The 25944-nt window shown below is 47.7% G+C and overlaps 1 protein-coding gene and 1 non-coding gene across 5 annotated transcripts in view; both read right to left on the bottom strand.

Annotated features, from left to right (window-relative positions):
• SPRING1 (SREBF pathway regulator in golgi 1) overlaps nt 1-25944 on the bottom strand; it is a 259804-nt gene that overhangs the window by 90283 nt on the left and 143577 nt on the right. The window contains exon 6 of one of the 4 annotated variants that reach the window (XM_060311028.2): nt 3996-4039. The exons of 2 other annotated variants lie outside the window; for them this stretch is intronic. In XM_060311028.2, coding sequence (XP_060167011.1) covers nt 4011-4039 — 29 coding nt within the window. In that variant the 3' untranslated portion in view covers nt 3996-4010. Of the gene's footprint in view, nt 1-3995; nt 4040-13032; nt 13062-25944 lie in introns of those variants that run through there. One more of the 4 variants, XM_060311029.2, reaches the window with a different exon arrangement.
• LOC115855553 (U6 spliceosomal RNA) lies at nt 22772-22877 on the bottom strand. The gene has a single exon (XR_004040490.1). It is a non-coding gene; the product is annotated as a U6 spliceosomal RNA (small nuclear RNA).

The raw sequence follows: 25944 nt of genomic DNA on the forward strand, positions 1-25944 counted from the left end.
GCAGGATCCTGGAGGGGTCCACTGTACCGAGGTACCATTCTCCCTCTATTGCTGGATGGTGAAGAGGTCTATGGGGACCTGCAAGGAGAGGGGCTGGCACAGCCGAGGTGGCAGGTGGCACTTAGGGGTTCAGATCAACAGCTCATTACTAACTGCTCCAGACAGAAGTGTTCCACCATTTCAACAAACAGCGTTGCTGTATCAGTACATCCCAGTGAATGTCAGCGCTGCCTCTAAGCGGAGGGGCTGACATCACTGCTTTCCCACCAGATTCTGAGCCCCATGGGGATGGGGATGGGGCTGTGTGGTACCCTCTTCAGAGCCTGGCACAGGGCCTCCCACAGAGCGTGTGCACGCGCGCGCACACACACGTTCCGTTTGTGGGAGAGGGAGGCATTCTTGGACATTAATGAATAAACCTGGGGCTGATGACACCCTTCCCGTGAAGGTGCCTGGAGCAACTTGACTTCCTTTCTCTGTCTAATTACCCTGATGACTTGTCGGCTGCTGTCTTTTACCAGCTGGAAGTTCGGGGGTGGAGGATTCCACTGCATTTGTTTTAGCGACTTTCCACGAAGAACTTGCCTGGTTGTTCTGACAGGGCATGAGAGGGTCTGGTCCAGTGAATTTTAGTATGTGCTACCTGGGTCATCTTGCAACCAAGACTTCTTTTTTTCCCTTCATTCTCAAAATTATCCCCTTTCAGGATATATTCTTTTCCTGGGGCAGCCATAAAAAGTGACCACAAACTGGTAATCACTGACTTAGAACAACAGAAATTGATTCTCTCACAGTTCTGGAGGCAAGAGCTCCCAAATCAAGGTGTTGGCGGGGCCACGCTCCCTCCAAAAGCTCCTGGGGAGGATGTTTCATGGTCTCTTCCAACGTCTCACGCTCCGGGCGTTCCTTGGCTTGTGGCTGCATCTCTCCAGTGTCTGCCTCTGTCCTCACGTGGATGTCTCAAATTTCTCTTTGTCTTTCTCTTATGAGGACACTTGTCATTGGATTGAGGGATCCAGGATGATCTTATCTTGAGATCTGTAACTTAATTACATCTGCAAAGACCTTATTTCTAAAAAAGGTCACATTCACAGGTATGGGGATTCAGAGGTGGACATACCTCTTGTGTGTGGGGGGGTGGGTCACCATTCACCCCACTGCTTATCTACTCATTCACCTCTGTGCCCCACACTAGCACTACACCAGGCACATAGTAGGCCCTCAAGGACTACTACGTGTTGAATGAGCGAACAATCCAGACAGAACTCCCATAGCAAGGAGACTGGTCATCTTTAGGATGCAGGCCTGTCCCTGAGCGCCCCACGTTTCCGCTCTAGCACTCTGTGCTCAAAACCTGACAAGCCTGAAGGCCTGGGCACCAGAGGGGGCAGCAGATGAAGGCAAGCCAGGGGCCCAGCATGCTACCTTGGCTCTACCGCCTACTGGCTGTGTGATCCTGACTGAGTCCCTGAAACTCTCCAATCCTCAGTCTTCTAACCAGCAAAACATGAATGATAATAACCACCCCCACAGGACTGCCATTCCAGTAAAACAACACAACACCTACACAGGCTGTTCAGCGAGACACTGGATACGTGGGGAGTGGATTGTGGTAGGGGCGGATACCAACAAGGGTGGCTTTTCTGTCCAGGAAGCAACTGCAGTTGACCAGCTATGGCCACTGTCACCTCCCAGCAGTGCCCAGCAGCCCTTGAAAGGAGCAGCTGTCTCCAGGGTCTGGGGGGTGCAAGACAAATTCACCTGCTATACCTCTTGTTAAATGTGCAGAATGCACACAGGCACCCAACTACCCGTGTGCGGTGTTCATCTGGGGTTCCAGGATTGCTATGGAAAAGCAGAGCTTCCTGTTTTCAATTCCCTGGCTTGACAGTTAACAGCCAGAATACCTGAAGGAATGTTTACACCTTCAGCCCCTCTCACTAAAGTTCCTATTCAGATGCAGCCTGGCATAGAAGGAAAAGCTTGAGTTCTATGACAGGAAATCAGGATTCAGGTCCTTGGACTGTGTTTGAAACACCACGTGCCTTGGACAAGCCTCAGTTTCCTCATCTGAAAAATGGGGATAATAATAATACCATATTGCTACCTGCCATGCCATCTCGTATCCAATTGTATAAATGACAACTTACAAAGTTAAAAATTCGAAAGCACATCCCAAACATTTCGTATGACTGAAGTTGTAGTATAGAATGGTGCTTAAGAGCTCAGCTGCCTGAGTTTGAATCCTGGCTCAGTTCCTTAAAAGCTGTGTGACCTTGACCAAGTTCACTGACTTTTTCTGCCTTGGGCTCCTCGTCTTGTAATACATTATTCCTGGTTACTCATAACATTTTACAATGGAATAATTTTATAGAGTTGCTAACAAGGATTTAAATGAGGTGACTGATTTAAAATCAGCATACAATAAATTGTTGTTACGATTGTTTTTACCTCCCATCCAACAGAGGGGAAACAAGCAGTGGTGTAACAGGACAGTGAACTTTGAGATATCATGGGGGTGACGCCGCACAGAGGAAGCTTCTGTCACCAGGAGAAAGGGAAACCAGGTGTGCACAGACCAGTGGGTCTCAAAGGGGGGTGATTTTGCCCTTCAGGGATATGTGGGCAATGTCTCGAGTCATTTCTGGTTGTCACGACAGGGTGGAGGGTGCCGCTGGCCAAGGACACTGCTAAATGCCCTACAATACACAGAACGGGGTCCCAAAGAATGCCCCACAGAATGGGGTCGCAAAGAATGCCCGGTCCCAGAGGTTGATCGTGCCTTGGTTCAGAGCCCCTGGGGTAGACAGACCCCTCATGCTTCAGTGTGGACCCCAGAATGGCACACAGCCGGCACACCCTGCAGAAAGCTGGGGACTGATGGGTGTCAGTCCCCATCAGCGAGGGGAAGCCCCTAGTGCGGCCCCGACAATGTGAGGTGTCATCAGTGCTCAGCTAAGACTCCAAAAAAGAAAGACTCCTTCCATCCAAAGCCTGCTCTGCTCCCCGATCCCACTGTGGCCACTCCTCTGTGAAACCCTGGGAACTAGAACCAGAAAATGCCATAAGTTAAGCAGGAATTTCCCTCATCAGTGATTGGCTAACTGGGAAACTAGAAGTCAAGGCGCTGGTTTCTGTCAGTGCTGTGAAAATCTGCTCCGGGTCAGAAATTAATCTTTGGAGTTCTCTGAACATGAGAATATTCTCATGGGGAGAAGACTCACTCAGCGCTGAGGGCCTTCCTTGCCAGATGGCAGGCAAGAACTAAACACAAACCACTGTCCCTCTGACACACCAAAAATCAGATCCAAGTACCCATCCTCCAAAAACACGTGGAGCTCTGCGCTGCGCTGGGAGGCCCAGGAGCACGGGATCCAGGTCAGGGCACGGAGGACACAGAGTTCTGCATCTCCAGGCATCTAGTTTGTAGCTAAGACCTATTCCTCTTCTTGCAGAGGACACTGCTAGTCAGCCGGCTTGGTCTCGGGGGTATTCTGTGGGTTCCAGCATCAGCTGGTTCATGAGATGCATTTTCTGCATGTGCAGTGGCCTCCTTCTGCCCTCTTTCTGTGCCACCAAAAGGAGCTGGTCTCGGCGGCTGTTGCTCTCTTCCCTTGACCCTGAGCTTTGGAGATGGCCCTCTGGGTAACGTACGGCTTCATTCCTCACCTCTCAGAGAGGCCAGGAGGGATGTGACATGACACATGCTGGATGCAGAGCCAGGACACCCGGTTCTACCATCAATAAAAGGTGGGAGTTTGCCCACCTCATGTATTAGTTTCCCAGGGCTGCTGTCAAAAACTTCCACAAACTTGGGTGGCTTAAAACAACAGAAATTTATTCTCTCACACTTCTGGAGGCTGTAAGTCCAAAATCAACGTGTCAGCAGGGCCATGTCCTCCCTCCCTCCCAAGGCTCCAGAGGAGGATCCTTCCTGATTCTTCCAGCTTCTGGTGGCTCCAGGTATTTCTTGGCTTGTGGCCGCATCACTCTTATCTCTGCCTCCATGGTCACAAGGCCTTCTCTTCTCTCTGCATGTCTAATTTATAAAGGTACATGTGATAACATTTAGGGCCTACCTGGATGATCCAGGATTATCTCATCTCAAGATCATTAACTTAATCACATCTGCAAAGACTTTTTTCCAAATAAGATCACATTCAGAGGTTCCAAGGATCTGATGGGACTACCTTTGTGGCAGGGGGGCATTTTTCACGTTACTACACTCACTTCCCATCTTTGGTCTCTTCTGGAAAAAGGACAGGCTGGTGAGCCTCAAGTTCCCCTCTGGCTCCAAAAATCTGTAGGTGATCCTCAGAGAACAGACTGCATCTGTCCTGATGTCCACGGCAGCAGCATCTCAACAGAATGTCTAGTTTTCTCAAAGCACTTTCACATCTGTCTGGCTTTGCGCTGCCAACCTCCTGATGAGGCACACAGGATGGCTAACATTAGACCCATTTAACTGATGAAGCAACCGAGGTCTGGAAACTTCCGACTCATTCTCTCCTTGGGTGATTCAGATAATTAGAGCCAGGAGCAGGCCTCTCAGTTTCCCTGAGCCATGCTGCTTCCCATGGTATAGCCTCTCAGCACTGTGGGCTTTGTTCTGGAAGTGGAGGGAGGTGCTTACCGTGGAGATCCAAGCCCACTGAGGATCTCTAACTCACACTCTCTGGGGTGTGTTGGAGGGACTTCATCTCAATTCGAGGTGGTCCACATGGCAGCAGCGACCTGGTTCAGTGTCTGGCTGCATCACCCTGTGCGGGACCTTTTCTTCCCTGTGGGGATCTTCCTAAGCAAGGGGTTTTCTCAAACTTCAGGAACTGAGAGAATATTAGGGACGTTAGCAGAATTAGAAAGATCTTCTTTGCTTCCAGGCAAAAAAGATTTTGGGAGTCTTAGATCAAATTCGGGGATGGGGACCTGGGGGGCAGGTTCCCCCTAGGTCCCCCTGCCTGTGACTTTCAGATCTGGGCAAAGTTCCTGTCCTAGGCCTCAGTTCCTTGAAATAACATCGATTTGGTGGGAGGGCACAGGGGTGGGTAGAATATCCCACCCCTGCCTTTTATTTTATTTATTTATTTTTGGCGGTACGCAGGCCTCTCACTGTTGTGGCCTCTCCCATTGCGGGGCACAGGCTCCGGACGCGCAGGCTCAGCGGCCATGACTCACGGGACCAGCCGCTCCGTGGCATGTGGGATCTTCCCGGACCGGGGCACGAACCCGTGTCCCCTGCATCGGCAGGCGGACTCCCAACCACTGCACCACCAGGGAAGCCCCACCCCTGCCTTTTAAACCTAACTCAGAAATGAGGATGAAGAGCTAATAACAGTCAGGTGTTTGGAGTTCTTGAGAAGAAAGATGCATCATCTACACAAAGTATCATTAACGGTATTACTTCTCAGGAAGAGGTGGGGGAGCCAGTTAGGAATCGGCTAGATGAGAAGTGAGGGTACTGCATTAAGATCCCCAGAGGGTGTGGTGGGTAGATGGGCTGGAAATGACCATTATTTATTTATTGCTTTTGTTAAGTGCCTGTAATGTGCTGGGCACTATGTGGGATGTGTGTGGAACACAGACATATACAAACCACCCAGGGTCAACCTTCTGTGGGGGATGGAAGCTCTCACATCTCCTCTTCTCACACACGGGAGCATCTTGCTTCTGGGCGGAACCTGGTGCCAGAAATCCCTGCCATTAGCTACCGCTCCTTGGGGGTAGCCTGCAGAGAATGTGTACCTGGGTTAAGGCATCTTACTACCCGGGAGGAGTAAGGCAATGCCTGGCTCAGGAACAGCACACTGATTTAGCTCATTTCACCCACTCTTGGTCACTGATGCAGCTGGGACCTGAGCCTCCTGTGTGCACAGTGGGGAGGGATTGGCCCTGGGCCGATGGATCGCTGCTGGGTGGGTCCGTGGGAAGTCAGGGGTTAGCATGACTGGAAGGTGGGGAGGGAAGGGTCAGTGCAGGCAGCCGCTTGCCACCAATCGGCTTACAGACTCCAGAGAAACAAGACATCAACAAGCAAACGTTTAACTAGATCTCAGAGCAAGAGAACAACTTCAAGGGCCAGTAGCAGTCCCAACTGCCAGGTGTATAATACCATTTACCCTATGGTGGATCACGGGTCTCTGAGAAACCGAGGGGAGAGTTTTGGAACCTCTCCTTTGAAAAATGCACTGACCTTTGTATGCAGATGTACACACATGATGCACACTTTGTATGCAATTTCAGGGGGTCCACTGATCCCTGAAGCTCATTCTAGGACCCCAGTTAGTTACCCTTCTTTACCAAGTTCAAATGCTGTGCTTTCACTGCCTTAGCTTGAAAACTCTCAACAACCCCGGGAGGTAGGTGTGGCATCATCCTCTTTCATGAAACCGAGGCCTAGAGGGAGCACGAAACTTGCCCAGGGTCGTGCAGCTAGTGAGTGTCCAAGCTGGGACCAGGACCTTGTGCTGCCCAAATCTAGGAGTCACTATTTCATCCAAGTCGATGCTGTTCTCCAGGAATGCATTTACAGAGAACACAATGAGAATGGTACCTTCTTGGAGTCAGCCGGTGCAGCTGCCCTGGTAAACCCATGCCTTCTTCCCATAACCATGTCTTTAGAGCTCATTTATAGGCATATATGCAAATGGACCAACTGAATGATAGAAAAATGAGTCCTGGGGGAAATTCTGATAGGGATGCAATTGCTGAAGACTTTTGATGCCTAAGCCTCCAAATGGAAGGATATTTCTAAATCATCCATTTATCCAACAAATTCATATGTGGAGCATCTCCCACGTGAATTTCAGTCCCCAACCAACTTGAATAAAATCCAAACTCCTCACAATGGTCTCCACGGCCCCTTGCCTTTCTCTCTCCTCACCTCTTGCAACTCTCTTCCTTATACTCCAGCAACCCTGACCTGTCAATTCCTAGCTCTTGCCAAGGTTTCCCACCCCAGGGCCTTTGCACTTGCTGTTCCTGCTGCCTTGGAATATTCTTGCCCTGGCTGTTCCCATGCCTGGCTCAGTCTCATCCCTCAGGTCTCAGCTTGAATGTCACTTCCTCCGAGAGATCTTCTTTGACTTTATCTAAGAATATCTCTCCACTATACTCCAGCCATCTGTTTCTGTCTTCTTAGCACTTTTAACAATCTGTAACTGTTTTATGTCTTTATTTGCTTATGTCCTCATTATCTCTCCCTCTCCCTTGACCATATAAATATAGCTCCATGGAAGTGGGAGCTGTGCTATCTTGTTCACCGTTATATCCCCGGCCCCTAGCACATAATAAGGGCCCAACGGTTAAAGAATGAACGGCTGAAAAGTATGTTTGGAAGCAGGAGCACTCTTCAGCCACCACTTTATCCTACTTCGTGCAGCAATACAACCAAATTTGGCTCCAGGGTGTGACGGTGCCCTCATCTTGAGCTAGCGGGCGCATGACTCTCCAAGATGGTGGCCTCTGGGGCCAAACGAGAAGCCAAGTTGAAAAGATAAAGGTCCTATGACTTCAGCTTGGAGAAGCAAGAACAAATGCAGTGTAAGGGGAGGGTCTGGATGCTCCTAACTTAAGAAAGATGAGACAGTGAGGCTGGCTTAAAAAAAAAATGTCTTGCTAACCGGATCCATCATCAAAGGAAACCACCCTATGGACAGTTTTATGACATAGTCTGAAGCACAGGAAATGGGCTGCACGGGAGTGTTAGGGGACTTTTAGAAGTTGTATTGCTTTCTTAGGAAAATGCTATTGGCTTCTGGAACTGCAGTTTAATTAAGTTCAGTTGGCTGGATACCTTCAAAGCCTGTTCCAGGTTCTTACCAGCCCTTGCAGACACAGACATCTTCCAAGCAAATGTGTGAGCATAAGAGTGGCAAGATAAGGTAGGCATTCTCCAATCACGGATCATGCCACCCGGGCGTGTGGTGGGGCAGGAGGCCAAGGGACTTGACTGTCCAGTCCTGCCTCACCTCCCCCACCCTGCCTCCTCGTGCGACAATGGAGGCAAGACAGTGCTTTCTTCATGGAGGTGTGTGGGGCGTCCAGGCTATCAGAGAGGCACCAGAAGGGACAGACAGACCCACATCAACTGATTTATCTGTCTTGAGCTCTGATGCAGACCCTCCAGGGTGACTCACCTCCACCCCAGGGGTGGAGCCTGTTGGGCAGGTTTCTCAAAGTTGATCTCCAACAGAAGAGAGCTTTGGGGGCCACAGGGGCTGCTGTCATTCTGAACTGACCCTTATGATGAGCCCAGAACCAGGCTAGGTACATGCACACCCTTCATCTTATTGGACTGTGTCAACAACGTTGAGAAAAAGGTTTTGCTAAGCCCCTCTTCCAAATGAGGAAATCAAGACAGAAAGGTCATCATCACTGGCCCGAGATCACTCAGCTTGTAAGCGGCGTAGGTTGAGAGGCTGAGCTTGTGCATCTGGCACTCTTTGCTAATGACCTATCACAACTGATTATCAGGCACTGTTTTGGGTGCTATGGATATAAGAATATATAGAGGGGCTTCCCTGGTGGTGCAGTGGTTGGGAATCTGCCTGCCAATGCAGGGCACACGGGTTCGAGCCCTGGTCTGGGAAGATCCCACATACCGCGGAGCAACTAGGCCCGTGCACCACAACTACTGAGTCTGCGCGTCTGGAGCCTGTGCTCCACAACGGGAGAGGCCGTGACAGTGAGAGGCCCACGCACCGCAATGAAGAGTGGCCCCCGCTCACTGCAACTGGAGAAAGCCCTCGCACAGAAACGAAGACCCAACACAGACATAAATAAATAAATAAATAAATTTATAAAACAAAAAAAGAATATATAGATATTTTACCCCACCCCTCAAGAGCATGTTTTTTAAAAAATGCAGTGCTTGCCCTCAAAGAGTTTACTCTTTTCTTTTACACTTAAGGTTGCATCTTAAGTATTGGTATGTGTATCCGTCTCATTCTCCAATTAGACTGCATACTTTTTAAGAACAGGAGCCTCACCTCAGCTTCCCAGGCATAGGCCATGGATGCGTCCCTTGGGCAATTTGGTGAAGGCCAGGGACCCCTTTTCAGAATCAGGCTACATAAAATAAAGCACATAGGATTGCAAAGGAAACCAATTATACTATAATACAGATATCAGAATATGAAAACGCGAGTTTGTGAAACGGTACTATACGAGCTTCTTTATTATGCCTTAAGTATCAAGATCTAGATGCTGGTCTGTCTACTACTGCAATTTTTAAGTTGCGAGGAGCACAGACAATATTTTGATATCTTTGCAACAACTGTTAGTGACAGGAAAGTCTCTGTGATTTGCACGTGTGCTGAAGTCACAGGAACTGCTGATGCTACAGGGGTTTGTCACCTTCATTCCTCATAGGAGAAAATGCTGCCTTGCTACTAGAGGTTAGTGAAAGTAGAGATGTCATTTTTTTCCCCAGCTAAACTCATGGACCCCTGCATTGCACCCATGCACCTGCAAAGGGTCTGAGGATGCCAGGTTTCGAACCCATGTTCATCCAGTGGCATTTCCACACACTGTGCTACTTTCCATAAGCGGCCAGGGCTACTGAGAACCTCAGTAACCAAGCTGGGAAGACGCCACCTGGGGTCACTGTCCTATCTTGTCCTGTGATTGAGTGCACGCCTGTTCAGTTTTTCCATGTCATCCGAGAAGGTACGGTGATTACACGTGGTGATGAAGCAACAAATAAAGGCAGGAGGGCAGCGTGGTCAAGAGCATGACTGGGGGTGGGGCTGTCATAGGGGATCAGATTCACAATTGGATGCCCCCCACTCATTAGCTGTGTGTCCTTGGGCGGGTCAGTGACAGATCAGGACTCAGCTCTCTCACCTGTGCAGTGGGACTGAAACATACACCCTGGTGGAGTGGCTGTGAGGACCCAATGAGACAAGGGATGGAAAGTTCTGGTACAATGCTGGTGCATGGAAAGCACTCAGTAAAAGACAACTGTTTGAGAGCCACCTTGCACTTTCATTGTTTATCGAGTGCCTCTCTCCAAAGTCCATAGAGTTCAATGGATAGCATTTGAATCACAATGTTCCAGATTGCTGCTTCGCTCTGTCTCACCCAGGATCCCACTCTAGGAAGTGGAGTTTCACAGTTGGGAGAGGCTCCCCGTGAGAAGCTCAGAAAGTTTCTCTCTTCCTCCCAGCCCGGTCCAAGCTGATGAGTTTGGGGAGTGCATATCTAACCATCAGTTGCATGGCTTTTCTTTTCTTTCTTCTTTCTTTCTTTTTGTTAAAAAATTGTCCACCAAAGCTGAGTTGCCGAGTGAATCGTTAAGGGAGCAAATTCCAAGAGCATGAGCTTCTCTTGTTTCCCAGGACAGGTTTGGGCCAAGACAAACCTCAGTGATGCCAACAGCAGTTGCTTAAACAGTGGAGCTCAGAGCTGGCTTCCCGGCCTGGCTTGCGGGGCTCTGTTTGAACTTTCTCCTCTCTCCTTCCACCCAGTGATTAAAGGAACCACATGGAACTTTCTCTTTATGCCTCTTTCCCCTTCCTTCCCCATGCACCCCCTTGGAAAGGCTCCGCAAAGTCCCCATTTCTCAAAGATCCGGGAGCTGTGGCCTCTTGATTTATGTTCACTTGGCAATGTGAGGTTGCAATGGCCTGAGAAGCCTGAATAACTGGAAAAGGGAAATGGAGGAGGGTGGGGCTGATGGGAGGGTCTGATTGTGGCATGAGCTTGGCCCTCCCTCCAGCAGACCAGGGCCAAGGACCCCAGGACCAGTAACCAAAGGAAAATCAGACCAAGTGGCTGGAGTGTGAAAAAGAAGTCAAAGCTGTTCAAAGAAACAAACAACATCTGTCCTTTCTGGACGCTTGGTGACCCCTTGGTTTTTCACTTTCCACAGATCCTTCCTCCTGGCCATTTTGGGTTTCATGTGTAAACAGGGACAATCTTAATCCCTATCCCATTATAGGTGCTCCATAAATGCTATTTGAATTAAGTCCTCTTATAAAAGAAGAGGAAGTCGACTCTTTTTGGTTTGGTTCTGTTATGTATCTTGCCTGGGGCTGCAGTACATGAGTTCACATCTCCGTGAAAGCTTTCACCCGGCACATAAGGTTCTGTTTCCTGAATTAGATCTTGTGTGACTTGAGGGCAGGAACTATTCTTTCCTTCTCTCCTTCCCACCTTCCCTTCCACAAATATTTATTGAGCACCTACTATGTGCCATCGTCATCTCCTCTCTACCCCCACTCTAACAATTAGCATGTCTGTCTCCTAATAGGTGCTTAATAAGTGTTGGATGGATGGATGGACAGATGAATGAATGAACAGATGGAGGTTTAGGTGGGACTCCAGAAAGTAAGCCAGGGTCTTTGGTTCTCCTAGAAAGTTGTACACATGGTTAACATCTCAGAATTGGGATCCCAGGCAGCAAAGAGGTGGGCTGGGACTGGAGCCGGGAATAAGGACCCCTAGTTGCCAGTCCCAACTTGGCCACCATCTTGCTGCGGATCTGGGAACAATTTATTTAACTCTTTGGGCTCAAGTTGTCACATCTGTAAAATGAAAACAATCTCAAGACTACTTTAGGGTTTCGCTATTCTCCAAAACGCTTTACCTCCAAACCAATGAAATCAGATCCTTCCATAAAAGATTTATGAGACCACCAGATTCACTCCTAGCTCATTCATTTCTTTGACTATCTCTCCTTGGTCTGACTTGGAATTGCCCATGTCTTTTCTTGTTCAAGAATCTACAGTGGCTCCCAAGTGCCTGTCACATCCAGTATACTTTCCTTTCCTTGGCTTTCAAAAGATTCGCAGTCTGTCCACAACCCACAAACCCACCGCAGTTCTCAGCATTCAGCATTTGGAATCTCCCACTGCAGTTCGGCTGCTTCCTCCCTGACACTGATTTACCTCTGGGCCTTTACTTATGTCCCTTCCTGTTCCATTTATGACTTCTAAATCTTAGTGAGTTCATAAAGCTTCCAGTAGAGTCAACCAAATTTGAATAGATCACCCCAAAATAAGAGCTTACTACAGGAAAGGGAAAAATGACCCATATCTCGACACCCAAAGACAAGCTCTGTGGACATCTGGGTTTATTTCCTTCTAGTCTTTTTTTCTTTTTAAATCTGAGCAGGGTTTTAGGGGATGAACCACATGATTTACTTATCAATCCCCTATAGTTGGTTGGCTATGGAGGCTGTTTGTAATCTTTTGCCATAGTCTATGTGTTGTGAGAAACATCCTGTCACTAAGTCTTTTTACACGTCTTTAATTATTTCCTTGGGCTACATTCCTAACAGTAGAATCACTGGGATTAAAGGCTTTTTGATGATGGTGGTGGGCGTTGGGGGGGAGGTGCATGGCGGGGGAAGAGGAACCACGTTGAGATCCAAATCCCTCTTTGAGTCCAGGGAGCACACTGAATGAGAAATGGCCATCCCCATCTTTTCTTTGGGAACTGGCCAGTTTGACAGGCACCCTGGCACCCTTGCTTCCCTGCCTACTCATGTTCTGGCCCAACATCAAGCTTCTGAGACCTCGAGGAGGTTTTTTAAAGGCAATACGCTAAAGAGAAAACCGCCAGTGTACCTTTAGCTGGGACTGAGGATTCAGAGCTAAGTCTCTCCTGGGTCTCCCCCCACCCCCATCCTCGGTTGATGGAACTGTGCACTTGGACATGTGTGATTGACTGTGGTATTAAGGAAATATGTATGACACAATGTTTTTAAGCTTTTTCCAGCGATATTTATATCACACAAATGGCATGTTGGGTTTTTTTTCCCCTCTCAACCACTGAGAATGAATAAATCAGTTGTCTTAATCAAGCTAATGGAGAGGGCATGGGCTAGAAAGATGGGTGAGAGGCGGCTCTTTGCCTGAGCCTGTGGCTCCCGTATCGGGGGGGCCCTGGCAAAGTCGCTTCACATCTCTGGGTCTCTGTTTCCCTGTCTTCAAGACGGGCATGGTGACATCCGAAGGCTGATGACTTCGCGGGATAAAGATCGTCTTCTAAGCATTTGGAATTCCTTGGAAGAGAGTAGCTGCATGAATTTTTAATCCTCTATTTTCAGCTCTTTGGACCTGTGTGTAGGAGCAGAGCTGTAAACGCAGAGAACTCACCACTACAGTCTAGTTTATAAGGTTTTTGTCTCATACCATCCCATAGTTCTGACCTTAAGAATGACTTAGAATGTGGGGGAAATGCAGTTTGTTGTGGTGGCTGTTATTACTTAAAAATTAATGGCTTGACAAACACAGGGATCACCCTGTCATGCCGAGGTCATGTTTACACCAAGCATATATATTTCAAGCTCCTAAACCTTCAGCAGCACTGAAGGGCAGAATCAGCACAATTCCCACGCAAGACTCAGAATCTCGGGCCAGAATCACCATGGCTCTAAAGGGAGTTGTTAGTGAGTATGCATTCTGCAACCAGAACCCCATCAGCCTCCACATACCTTACGGATGGAGCAGGCTTTTCAGGTTCTAATTCATGGAGACCTACCAACTCCACGGAGAAGTGAAAAAAAGAAAAGAGAAATTCATAAGGATGCAGGACCCAAACTTGGATCTCATTCATTGTTCATCCATCCATCCAACAAGTATTTATTGAGCACCAAGAATCTACCTGGGACTGTGCTAAGTGCTGGGGATACAGAGGATGGCAAAAGCAGAACTGTCCGTGCCTGGGGGGAGGTTGTAGTCAAGTCAAGAAGACAGATGTTAATCAGTAATCACACAGGAAGTGTAAATTCATAACCAGGTTGGGACCGATGAAAGAAAGGCTATGGCACTTAGATGCATCATCACTGGGGAATCTGATCTAGCTTTGGAGACAAGGGAAGGCAGAAGTCACTGTATATACAAGCTCCCTTTTAAGAAAGAGTGGTATATTTGAGGATGTGAAAGGCCAGAGAAGTAAAAGTGAGGGGAAGAGAACTAAAAGATGGAGCTAGGCACACCCATTGGGATGGCCATTAAAAAACAAAAAAGGAAACTAACAAATGTTGGCAAGGATGTGGAAAAATTGGAAGCCTTGTACTCTGCTAGTGAGAATGTAAAATGGTGCAGTCACTGTGGAAAAGAGTTTTGGTGGTTACTCAACAAGTTAAACATAGAATTACCATATGACCCAGCAATTCCACTCTTAAGTATATACCCAAAAGAACTGAAAACAGATGTTCAAACAAAACCTTGTACACAAGTATTCACAGAAGCACTATTCACAATAGCCAGAAGTTGGAAGCAACCCAAATGTTCATCAATGAATAAACAAAACGTGGTCTATCCATACAGTGAAATATTATTCAACCATCAAAAGGAATGAAGTTGCTACAACATGGATGGACACTGAAAACGTTATGCTAAGTGAAAGAAGTTATAAAAGACCACATACTGTAGGATTTCATTTATATGAAATTTCCAGAGTAGGGAAACCCGTAGAGATAGAAAGAAGATTGGTGGTTGTCAGAGGCTGAGGGAGGGCAGAATACGAAGTGACCTCTAATGGGTAAGGGGTTTCTGTTTGGGTGATGAAAAAGTTCTGGACTAGATAGTAGTGATGGCTGCATAACAGTGTGAATCTACTTAATGTCACTGAGTTGCACACTTTAAAATCATTAAAACAGCTAATTTTATGTTATGTGTATTTTATAATAATAATGATAATAATAATAAAAGATGGAGCTAGGGAGGTAGGCTGAGCCAGCTGGTGAAAGACCTGGATGGTGTTTTCATGCTCAGATCAATGAACAGATCATCCTGACTGCAGATGGAAAATGGATGGGAGTGGGCAACAGTGTTAGGATGGGGACCCCTGAGGAGGTGGGAGCATGGTCCAGGAGCAAGATGGCTTGGACCAGAGGGCACAGTGGTGGTGGAGAGAAGGGGGCAAATTTGAGTGATACGTAGCAGGAGGGCTTGGCCATTCCAAACAGACCCAACTCTTCTCCCTCACATACGTGTGTGCACTTATCATTCATGGGGCTTGAAGGGAGAAAGTATGTGTCCTCACAGGGAGTCTGGAAAGCATGCAGGAAGAAGACCCTTGGATTCAATTTTTTATTCTTTTTGCTGCCAGATCTTAAGCAAGTGACTTCATTTCTTCGTGTCTCCATTTCTTCCCCTGTAAAAATCGGGACCCTAAGATCCATTTCATAAATTGTTATGTGGAGATGGGAAGAAATAAGCGTATTGAGAAAACGGCACCTGCCCTAGCTTTCTTCCGGGATTCTTGGGAGACCCAAAGGAGCTGTTAATCTTTCAAAGACCACATAGATCACCCAGGGAAGGCAGCCCACACCGCTGGGGCTGATGTCACAGCTTTCAGAAGGCAGGTCTCTTGAACAGATTTTCCAAAAGCGGCGACTTTATAATAATCTCCAAAGTAACAGATTACAGTTGTTAAAGCTAGGGTAAAAAGACAGAGGACTGTAGGAAGCAGTGGGAGATAAGCAAAGTCGCCGATCACGTTACTGTCTTTCTTCTGTACTCACCCCGCCCACTCCAGCGCGGGCCCCGCCCCTGGCTAAGCCCCACCCAGTCTCCGCCCCCTATTTTAGCGCTGGTCACGCCCCCTCAACTCCCAGCTCCCAGGGTTGGAGGCTCCCACCTGCGCTAAGCATTTGGTACCCGAGAGGGGATGAGAGGGCATTTGATGGGTGAGGATGGGAGGGCTAGAAATTGACAGGGTGAGAATTGGGGAGACGAATCCCTCCCTGTCCCCTGTCTTCACTCACTCCCTTGTTGAGGGCCTTGGCTTTTGCATAATGTAAGTACTTATATAATGCGTGCGCTGCCTCGAGAGCTCTGCATTTGTCTTTCTGTCCTTCATATGCCAATGTGCTTCCGCCTCGGGTCTAGGTTGAAGCTCCTGGAAAGGAGGGTGCTACCTAACAGGTCCTGTTCGACCCCAGCCCCGGGCCAAGGGCCGAGAGAGGCTGGGGCTGGGGCGGGGTTGGGGGACGAGGCGGGAGGAGTGAGAGCCCCACATGACAGGCTTCTGGAACCAGATCCGGTGCCAACTTGGATTCTGTTTTTTCCTTCAATAAAAGGAACTTTTCACTTCTTTTTTCAAAAACGCTTTAAATTTTTTTATTAAAAAAAAAAAACGGGTTCCCATCCATCTGATTGGAGGCATCACAGAGCAAAAGGCGAAGCTGAGTCCCGCACACACTCGCGCCACACACACACATACACCCTCCCAAGGTTTTCCCGAACACACACACACACACACACACGCGCGCACCCTCTCGAGGTTTTCCCGAACACACACACACACACACACACACACACACACACCCTCCCGAGGTTTTCCCGAACACACACACACACACACACACACACACCCTCCCGAGGTTTTCCCGAACACACACACACACACACACACACGCACCCTCCCGAGGTTTTCCCGAACACACACACACACGCACGCACCCTCCCGAGGTTTTCCCGATATCTACTCCGGTTACAACTAGACGGCCCCTCCCCCCACCTCGCCTTTCCCCTTCCTCTTCTCAATCTTGTGAGGAGCATTTTCTGTGTCTTCCCAAGTCCCCGAGGGGGACCTCCTGTGTTGGAGTGGGATGGGGGTAGGGTCACATAACGAAGACCAGAAAGAACAAATTAGATAATCAAAAGAATTATAGTAATTGCTTTCACTTTCCCCGAGCCCGCTCTGCGGATTCTCTCCCCCGACCCTTCCCTGGCTTTCTGTCTGTCGGGAATACTTCGTCTTTCCAACCCTCTCCCCTCCCCCAGGCTCCTCCTCTCCTCTGCCTTCGCTCGCGCGTTCCCTCTCTTCCTCCGTTTTCTGGTGTGCTGGAACGTTCAGCGGAATATGATGAATGATCACCTGTCACGGCTTGTTTATTATAATGCAGGCAATCAATTACACATCCCCAACGCTGGCCGGCCCGCAGGAAATTTATATGCTCAGCACAAACCAATGTGAAAATGGAATCTCATTTGCCAAATGTCTTTCTCCCCGTACAGCACGATGATTACAGTCTGTGTTTGTTTCAACAGTCGTGTACAACTGACAGTGCCATCATTTACTGCCTGGCTCAGGTCACGTTTCTCTCAGGGTTTATTTATTGTGTTACGAAGGGCAGCACAGGAAAAGGACAAGGGTGTCTGTCAGGGATGCCACTGTGTTAAAAAGTGGGCAGGCTAGGCTGCATTCCTGGGCAGCACTGCAGCCTCAACCCCTGGGCCCTGCCTCCGCAGGCCACCTCCTCCAGCATCCTGTTGCCAGGACTCCTAGGCTCCCAGAGGGAGGCAGCTCTGGGTATCAGAAGCTCTACAGGTCCCAGTATCAGAGGGACCACAGTTTACATTCTGGTTCTGCTACTGTCTAGTTGTGTGTGGTCAGGGTTTCAACCTCCTCATCTGGACAATGGGAGTTTTAATATGCTCCTCGCAGGAATCCTGTGATGTCTGGGGTATCAGAGGGGTCGCTAAGTGTTAGTTCCGGTGACTTCAGATCACGCTTTGGCCACACGAAAACCCACTCATTGGGAAGCCGAGAGGAGAGGTCCCGTTCGAAGAGATGTGAGTTGGAATTCACGTCCTGTGTTATTATCTTCCTCAGTCTCTACTTTCTGAGACTCACCTGTCTCAGGATCTGTTCTCTTTCCAGGTAGAATTTTGCACTTATGTTCCCTCTGCTCTGACACATAGTGTGTCTTAGTGTGACTTTGGGAAAATAAAATGGCCACCTTGCTCTGCTTCCGCTTCTGTCATTGTAAAAATAGGCGTAGCATTCCTGGCCTTTCTAGCCGTGTGACCTCAGGCAGGCCAGTCCCTTTATCTCTCCAGGCCTCAGATTCCTCCCATGGGAAGTGGAGGGAATAACTCCTTAACAAGCCAGCCCAGTCTTGCTGGCAGGATCCAGAGTGCCCATGGTGTAAAAAGTGCCATGTAAACTGCAAAGTGCCACTGTCACCGCGGTCCATCCTCTTTCTGTCAGGGGTTCTGGTTGGTCTTTGGGGTTTGCTGCACAGGCATTGATTCAAATTTGTGGCCCTCACAGCATGTGGCATAGAGTGGGAGATCAGTAAATGAGGAGCACGAAGATTCTCATGGGTATTTGATTGTTCTTTATTGTATTGTATATTTCTTTATTATTCTACGTAGGTATTTGTTTAATGGCTGTCTGCCCCACTGGGATGGAAACTTTAAGAGGAAAGGCACCAGGTTGACTGGGTCATCTCTGTGTCCCCAGCATATAGCCTCAAATTGGCACATCCTAAAGATCAGTAAATATCCATGGCTTTAATGGACGAGTGAATGAATGGCTACATGAGTAAATTCATTACTAGGGTAATCTCTGCGGTGCAGAGGGTGGGCCCTGGTAAACGGATGTTTACAGGTATCTTCACCATCCCTGACCCTCACAGAATCAGCTTTGTGGGTGCCCAGGGTTACGCATACTATGTGTACTCAGTGCCAGCTGGTGACAGATCACAGACGTGTCTGCCTGGCTTCCTACCCACCCCTCAGACCAACATCCCCTGGATAAACTTCCCATTTATCACTCTCCACCCAATGTTGCCTTGAAATCTCTACACCTCCTTATGGTATTTGGGTCCCCCAAATGTCCAGCACACTGCCTGTCTAAAACAGATGTTTTCAATCAATAAAGATGGCCTTTTCTAAGCACTGATGTATGGAATACAACTTAGAATTCCATTAACACATGCTGGGTCAGGGAAAAAAATGATTCAAGTTCATATTTTAAAAGCAAAAAATTAACAGCTGCATTGTATATTTTGGTCAAGTGCTTTGGATTTGTGGAAGGGATTTCTTCCCATAAATATAATTATTAGTCCCCATGATTATACTAATAACCAGGGGGATGGCACAGAGCTGTGCCTCCCCAGCAGGCTGGGCTGGGTAGGGCCGGGTATTCCCTCTGCTGACTTGCTTCACTAGTTGACTAACAGACCTTATTCCCCGGCCGAGCCCATCACATCCTGCCAACGCCAGCTTCCCGATATGGAGGGGGAGCAAGAGCAAGCGCCGTGCGTGGGGTCCTGAGGGAAAAGCAGCCTGTGTTTGCTGCTGCTTTGACAGTTGAGGCTCGGAGAGGGGCTGGCAAACAATGGGAAATGAAACATTTGAGTGGCTGCAAAAAATTCCGTGGGAAATCCCCCCTGGTTGTATTTATGTGCACCAGCAGTGACAAGGGGAGCTGGGGGCTTTCGATTTCAAAGGTTCCTGAGCAGACCACAATAGCGTTCTGAGCTGGCAGTCCCCAGAAACAGCTCTTATGGGCCACAAAAGGCTAGCCTGAGTCTGTCAGGGAAGGTTTGGCCACGTGCATGGCATTGGCCATGAGCTGCAGTGGCTTGTTGGGAGCTCATCCACAGTTGTAGAGCTCAGGCCTCTGACCTTCTCCTCTAAGACAAATCCCTCTCAACTCTTCCTCTAGATTTTCCCTGGCCTCAAGAGCCTGGGTGGGGTGGGGCGGGGCTGGGGGAGGTCTCCCTGGGGCTCAGCCCTACCTGCTTATACTGGTGGGGTCTCCCTGGGGCTCAGCCCTACCTGCTTATACTGGTGGGGTCTCCCTGGGGCTCAGCCCTACCCGCATAATTCTAGGAGCCTTAGTCCCCTGCAGACCTCTTCCCCACCATCTAATTGAAAAAATCCAAAATTGAGGACTCACATGCATTCCCCTGGCATTTTCCCGTTAATATGGGGTCTGCTCCTGCTTTCTCCATTCCCATTTATAATGGACATTTATTTGTCTTTTGCTCCCCCCACCCCCTTTAGAGAACAAAGTGAACTGATATTAACCAACTCTTGTTTTGCTTTCCTTAGAACTAATAAATATTCAAAATACTTAACCACTCTTGCTAATGTCTTGCTACTGCTGCTGTGATAAAATACATGTGTTTATAGATCCCATTAAAGGTGAGGTTTATGGATTTTTAGAGACACTTAGTAGATGAGAAAACTGAAACTTAACGGAGGTGAAAAGCTTGCCCATTGTAGTAGTCGGGAGGTTTCAGCTGCAAAATGACAAACTCCTAACTTGAATGGACTTAAGACAGATCAAAAATGTATTGAAGTTTTTAACTGAGAAGCAAGGGCTTCTTGCTTCTTATTAACTTCAGGCATTGCAGGATCTAGGCTTTCCTTTAAGTTTTCAGGAATCTGCCTCTCCCCATCTCTTCAGCTCTGCTTTTCCCTGTTTTGGTTTCATTTTGAGATTGGCTCTCTCCACCTGTTGTACATCGTCGCAGAGTCAAGTCAAGGCTTTCTCTTGCTTGCCTCTGTAAAAGTCCGAGGGTCACGTCTGGTGGGTTCTGATAGGTTCAGCTGCCCACTGCTAAACCAATGACCAGGACAAGGGGGCTGGAATGATCTGATCGCCCAGAGCCCAGTCAAGTGCTCACTGCCGAAGCCTAGCTAACCCACAGGGGCGGAGTGAGAGTGAGTGGTTCCCCCAAAGCATATCAGGGCTCCTATCAGGAGGAATGGATGATGGGCGGGCAGAAAGCCATGGTGTCCTATACTCCCATGTCATGCTGCCAAGTGTGACATGGGCAGGCAAGCCTGCACATAGATCTGCCCTCCACCTCCTCCAGGCTGCTGGAGACTACCTCGGGGACCCCCTCACGCTCTATCCAGACCTGGGACTCCAGCCCTGCCCCTACCCCATGAATTCATTCCAGTTGGCAGTTTTCAAAACATGCATCTTGGGCACTGCTGGAGGGAGGAAGACAGCAGGGGGAAGCAAGGAGGATGGGTGACAGAAGCTCAGCGTCTGGGACTATATAGGACCCCCGCCCCTATTCCAACCATGTGGCAACTCTTGTGTCCATTTGTATATTCAGTTCCCTTGAACAATTTTATTTTATCAGACAGCTCCTCATATTTTTACAGCTTGAAAATCAGTGATTTTTCTACAACGCTTGCCCTCTCCCTCATTCATAAATGAGGAACAATAGCCAGAAAGAGGCAGGAGCCTGACCAAGGCCAGGCGGGCAGCAGCAACAAAATGCATAGTCTGGGAAATCACACCTTGGGATTCCCATGTCCTGCCCTTCCCATGTGCAGCCTTGCGGGTGGGAAAGAGATTCGGGAAAGAGATTACCACATGCACCTCTGCGGTACTTCACTGACTGGTTAGCCAAGAATGCAGAATGGAGCAGCTTCCCAGAGGACAGCAGAAAGAGGGAAACTGTGTGTGGCTTTCTCTCTGCTCTCCAGGTACAGGCAGCCGCTGGGGACTCTCTGTAGGTAAAATCCCACCAGAATGGAGAAAAACAGCCAGATTCTGCTACTCCTGCCTCATACTGGGAGCTTACATCGCATCCCAGAAGAACTTACGTGAGTAAGCCATGTGCTTCTGTTTAAGATATTTACAAACAACTTCTCTTCTTGTCCTCCCGTGTCTCCAGGCACCAGCCCTGCCACATACTTCAAACCCACCTCTCTACAACGCTGGTCACTGCTAATCATCATAGCTAACCTTCCTGAGTGCTTACAATGTTCCCAAAAGTGTATGCTAAGCGCTTGATAGGTATTGTTTCATCGAATCCTCCCAAGAACCCCATACAGTAGGTACTATTATTAGCCTCGTTTTACAGGTGAGGAGACAAAGGTGCAGAGAGATGAATTAACTTCTCCAAGGTGCTCAGCCAGCTTCCAACTCAGGCAGTCAGAGTCAAGCACGAGCTGATGGTTAGGTAGTCCGTGAGGTGCGTGATGAGTGTGGGGGTAGCCGTACCTGTACACAGAAAGTTCTCCATGTCCCCTTACCTCCTCTCCTACACTCTCTTGCCTGGTGTCTCCAGCAAGCACACACAGGGGACTTCAGGAAGAGAAGGCTCCTAAGGTGCCGGCACAACACGGGTAAGTTGGGTAAGGAAAGGCGCGTGGGCTCATTACTTAGACTACCTTGCAGCCGCTTATTGAATTAGTGTGATTCTTAACATCTTCAACTTGGATCTCCTCCAGGCCAGCCAGCTGGTGCATTCAGTACGACTCAGCTCGCCTTAACTCAATTAACTAAGCCAGGCTGCGCTGAACTCAACAAGTATTTCTTAAGCACTGAGCTGGCTGCAGGGGGAAAAAAAAACAAAGGAGGGCAAGACTCAGACTCTGCCAGACTTGGCCCTTAAGGAGATGCCTTGCGCTTTTAACGCATAACACAGTGCCATATTTTCTAAGTACCACCTTCGCTCTCCCCCTGTGCTATGATTTACTTCATATTTTTCTTTAAATAAATTAATTTTTAAGGAAATTAATTTCCTTCTCTAAACTTAAATAATTGTTTAATTACTGAGGTGAAATTGACATAACATAAAAGCAACCATTTTAAAGTGAACAATTCAATAGCATTTAGTACATTTGCAGTGTTGTGTAACCACTACCTCCGTCTAGTTCCAAAACATTTCCATCACTCCAACATAAGACCCCATACCCACCTCCCCTAAACCCCCTCACAACCACTAATCTGCTTCCTGTTCCTATGGATTTGCCAATTCTGGACGTTTCACATAAATTGAATCATATAAGATGTGATCTTTTGTGTCTGGCTCCTTTCACTTAGCATCATGTCTCTGAGGTTCATCCATGTTGCAGCATGTGTCAGTGCTTCATTCCTTTTTACGGCCAAATAATATTCCGTTGTCTACATCCACCACAGTTTGTCTATTGTTTCATCTATTGATAGATATTTGAGCTCTTTCTACCTTTAGGCTATTGCGAATAGTGCTGCTAAATAAGTTTACTTCATTTGTTCATTCATTCATTTCAATATAATTGACATATAATATTGTAAAAACATGAAACACTTCACACATTTGCATGTCATCCTTTCGCAGGGGCTGTTTAATCTTTTCTGTATGTTCCAATTTTTTGGATATGTGGTGCTGCAGTGAGCACTGAATGTTTATTTTAAAAGGAAAATTTAATCACTACTATAAATAGGAAAACTGTATTTTTCTAATAGGAAATAGAATAGATATATAACTATTATAAGTAAAAATTTCACCAGTGTAGCACATAAAATCACCCGGTGTACTCTCAGATTCAGTAGTAAAAAGCCTGGACTCTGCATGTGGTTGGCCTTGACTTTGAATCCTGGTTTTGCCATCTGAACCTGGCCAATGTCCTGTCCTCCCCCAGCCCCCCTGAATATTGCACAGGTTAGCAGCACGGACCCCCGCGCAGTCAAAAAATCCGAATATAACTTTACAGGTGGCCCTCATATCCATGGCTCCTCACGGAGGATTCAACCAACTACAGGTTGTGTAGTACCGTAGTATTTACTGAAAAAAATTGGTTGTGTAAGCGGACCCGCATTGTTCAAGGGTCAACAGTACTTGTAATTGCTTCCTCCTGAAGTTGTTGTGAGAATTAAAAACATGTAAGGTGCTCAGCGCTGTCAGGCACATAGTAAGTGCTCAGTGTGTGAAAGCTGGTAGGTAGGATCACAGGTCATAAACAGGAACAGTAACAGTACTAGTAGCTAACAAAGCAAGTATTTGCCATGTGCCACGAACCTGTGGAGCGTCTTGCATGTGCATTATCTCACATAATCCCCACAAAGTTCAAATTATTATTACCCCCATTTTGTAGGTCAGAAAACAGGCTAAGAGAGGTGGAGCCAGTAGTTGAAGGTCATACAGCAGAGACTTGAGCTCTGGGAAGGTTAAATGACAGTATGAGAAGTAACTCCAAGTCCACTGGAATGTCAGGCTGACCCTGGGCACAAATGATTAATTGCAAAAGGGCTGCCTGGGCCTTTGAGGTCCCAGACCTGGCAACTCACTGCGGACCCAGCCTGGAGGCACCTCCCAGCTGTGTCTTTTCATTGAGTCACTCTTTCTCAGGTCTGCCAACAAGAGGCTCCTCACATCTTTTCTAGTTGACTTACCTCTCACAGTTCATGGGATTCACCTGCCCTCCCTGTACCCCATCATCCCTCAGTGTCCCTAAAATTGCCCCTTTCCTCTGCAATCTCTCCTCTTCCACGTTGCATGGAGCCCTCAAGACTGTCACGCAGCCTCTAACTAATTATCCAGCGTTGGTGCAGAAGTTAGCAGGTCTCGAGTTCACATGTATCCATTACGCCTTCATCAACAGGGATGTATCTGATTCACAGTTTCAGGCTGTGTGGAAATCCTGTCGCACCCAAGGGTGAGACTAGCATCGGCTTGTATTAATTTCCTGGGGCTGCCATCATGAATCAATACAAACTTGGTGGCTCAAAACAACAGGAATTTATTCTCCCACAGATCTGGAAGCCAGAAGTCTGAAGTCAAGGTGGCAGCAGGGCCATGCCACACTCCCTCCAAAGGCTCTAGGGGAGGATCCTTCCTCACCTCTTCCATTTTCTGGTGGTTCCTAGCGTTCCTTGGCTTGTGGCCACATCACTCCAATTTCTGCCTCTGTCTTCACATGGCCTTCTCCCTGTGTGCCTCTTTTCCATCTCTTATAAGGACACTCGTTGTTGGATTTAGGGTCCACCCTGATCTAGTATGATCATCACCTTAATTACCTCTGCAAAGACCTTATTTCCTAATAGGTTCACATTTCAAGACTCCAAGTAGACATGAATTTTGGTGGGATGCTACTCAACCCTATTCTTTATAACAGGTTATTGAACCCAATGGGTACAAACAGAAAAGGGTTGAATTTTCCTCCAAAGACAGTTATCAGCCATATTCGTACAAATCTCCCTTTCCCAGCCCTTAGTGGCAGCCTGGGCATATCCTATAGCTTTCTGGCCAGTTTCCAATATTAACAAGTCCCGTCCAGGTCTGGCCAGTATGAAACATCCAGCTTAGTCTCCCACCCTCCAACTCAGTTTTGCCCCAGGGCCTGAGAAACCCAGGGTGGGCCTGGCCACCTCTTGCCCTGCCCCTCCCCTGTGCTTCTGGCTGCCAGAGTGCACCAAGCAGGGTGATTCCATGGGCAACCAAATTTGGCCAGTGCTGCATTAAACCAAGTTACCCAGATGTCTTTACTTCAGACTCAGTTGACGTGTGAATACACATCCAAAAGAAGGTAGTTTCCAACCGTATTCCGCCCAGGAAACTCTTGTTCCACAGAACACTCCGCCACCCTGGTGTTCCCCAGACCACGCTTTGGGAAATGCCACACTATATAAAATACTGCAAAATGCAAAGTACATTCACAACTATTATGTGTGCATAGCAAGAGAAGATGAGCTTTTGGGTAAATATACCAACTCTGGAGCATTTTTGTGATTTATTCAGAAAATTGGCTTCTGGATCATTGTGGACAAGACCCAACTTGGCTGGAAGACTGTAATCCCTCAGCAGAGCCACACGGACAGCTAAGCCGGCCAAATTTATTCTGAGAAAGGATAACTCTCATAGTGAAAGGCAAGAACTTTTAAGAAAAATTTATACTATAGTCTAGTCCTACAATGTATGCAATTGTGTTCTGTACATTCATTCAACAATAGGGACTCAGCAGAATAGTAATAATAACAATAATATGATAACGAGAGAAAAGATAAAACAAATACATGTAAGTGCCAGGCAAGGGTTCACCTGCCTTTCTTCTCTGGGGTCCATGCAGTAGTCTCAGCTCCAAGCACCTCTCAGCCCTTAGTATGAGTCCAGTGCTTAAATATCTGCTGTTTTCATATAACACAGCCTCTAAATTTTGGCCAGCTTCATCTGGTGCTCAACTGAGCAATCAACAACCTTCTCCAATTCCATAGAAACCCAGCTATGCTGGACTGACTGCAAGAAACCACGACAGCCTCCAATGTAATGTCTCTCCAAGGGCTTTCAAGGTTAATTTCTGATCATGGTCTGAATTCTATTAACGTAGAGCTGTACTATCACCTCCCATGTGACTCCCATGTAATCGCAAAGATGAATAGAAACTGGTTTTGTCCATATTGTCAAGGTAAATATTTTCTGAAAGCCAGGACCAACCCTACAACTGGGTTCAGTAGGGGCCATCAAGGCAA

This window comes from Globicephala melas, chromosome 13, assembly GCF_963455315.2.
Source record: "Globicephala melas chromosome 13, mGloMel1.2, whole genome shotgun sequence".
Lineage (NCBI taxonomy): Eukaryota > Metazoa > Chordata > Mammalia > Artiodactyla > Delphinidae > Globicephala > Globicephala melas.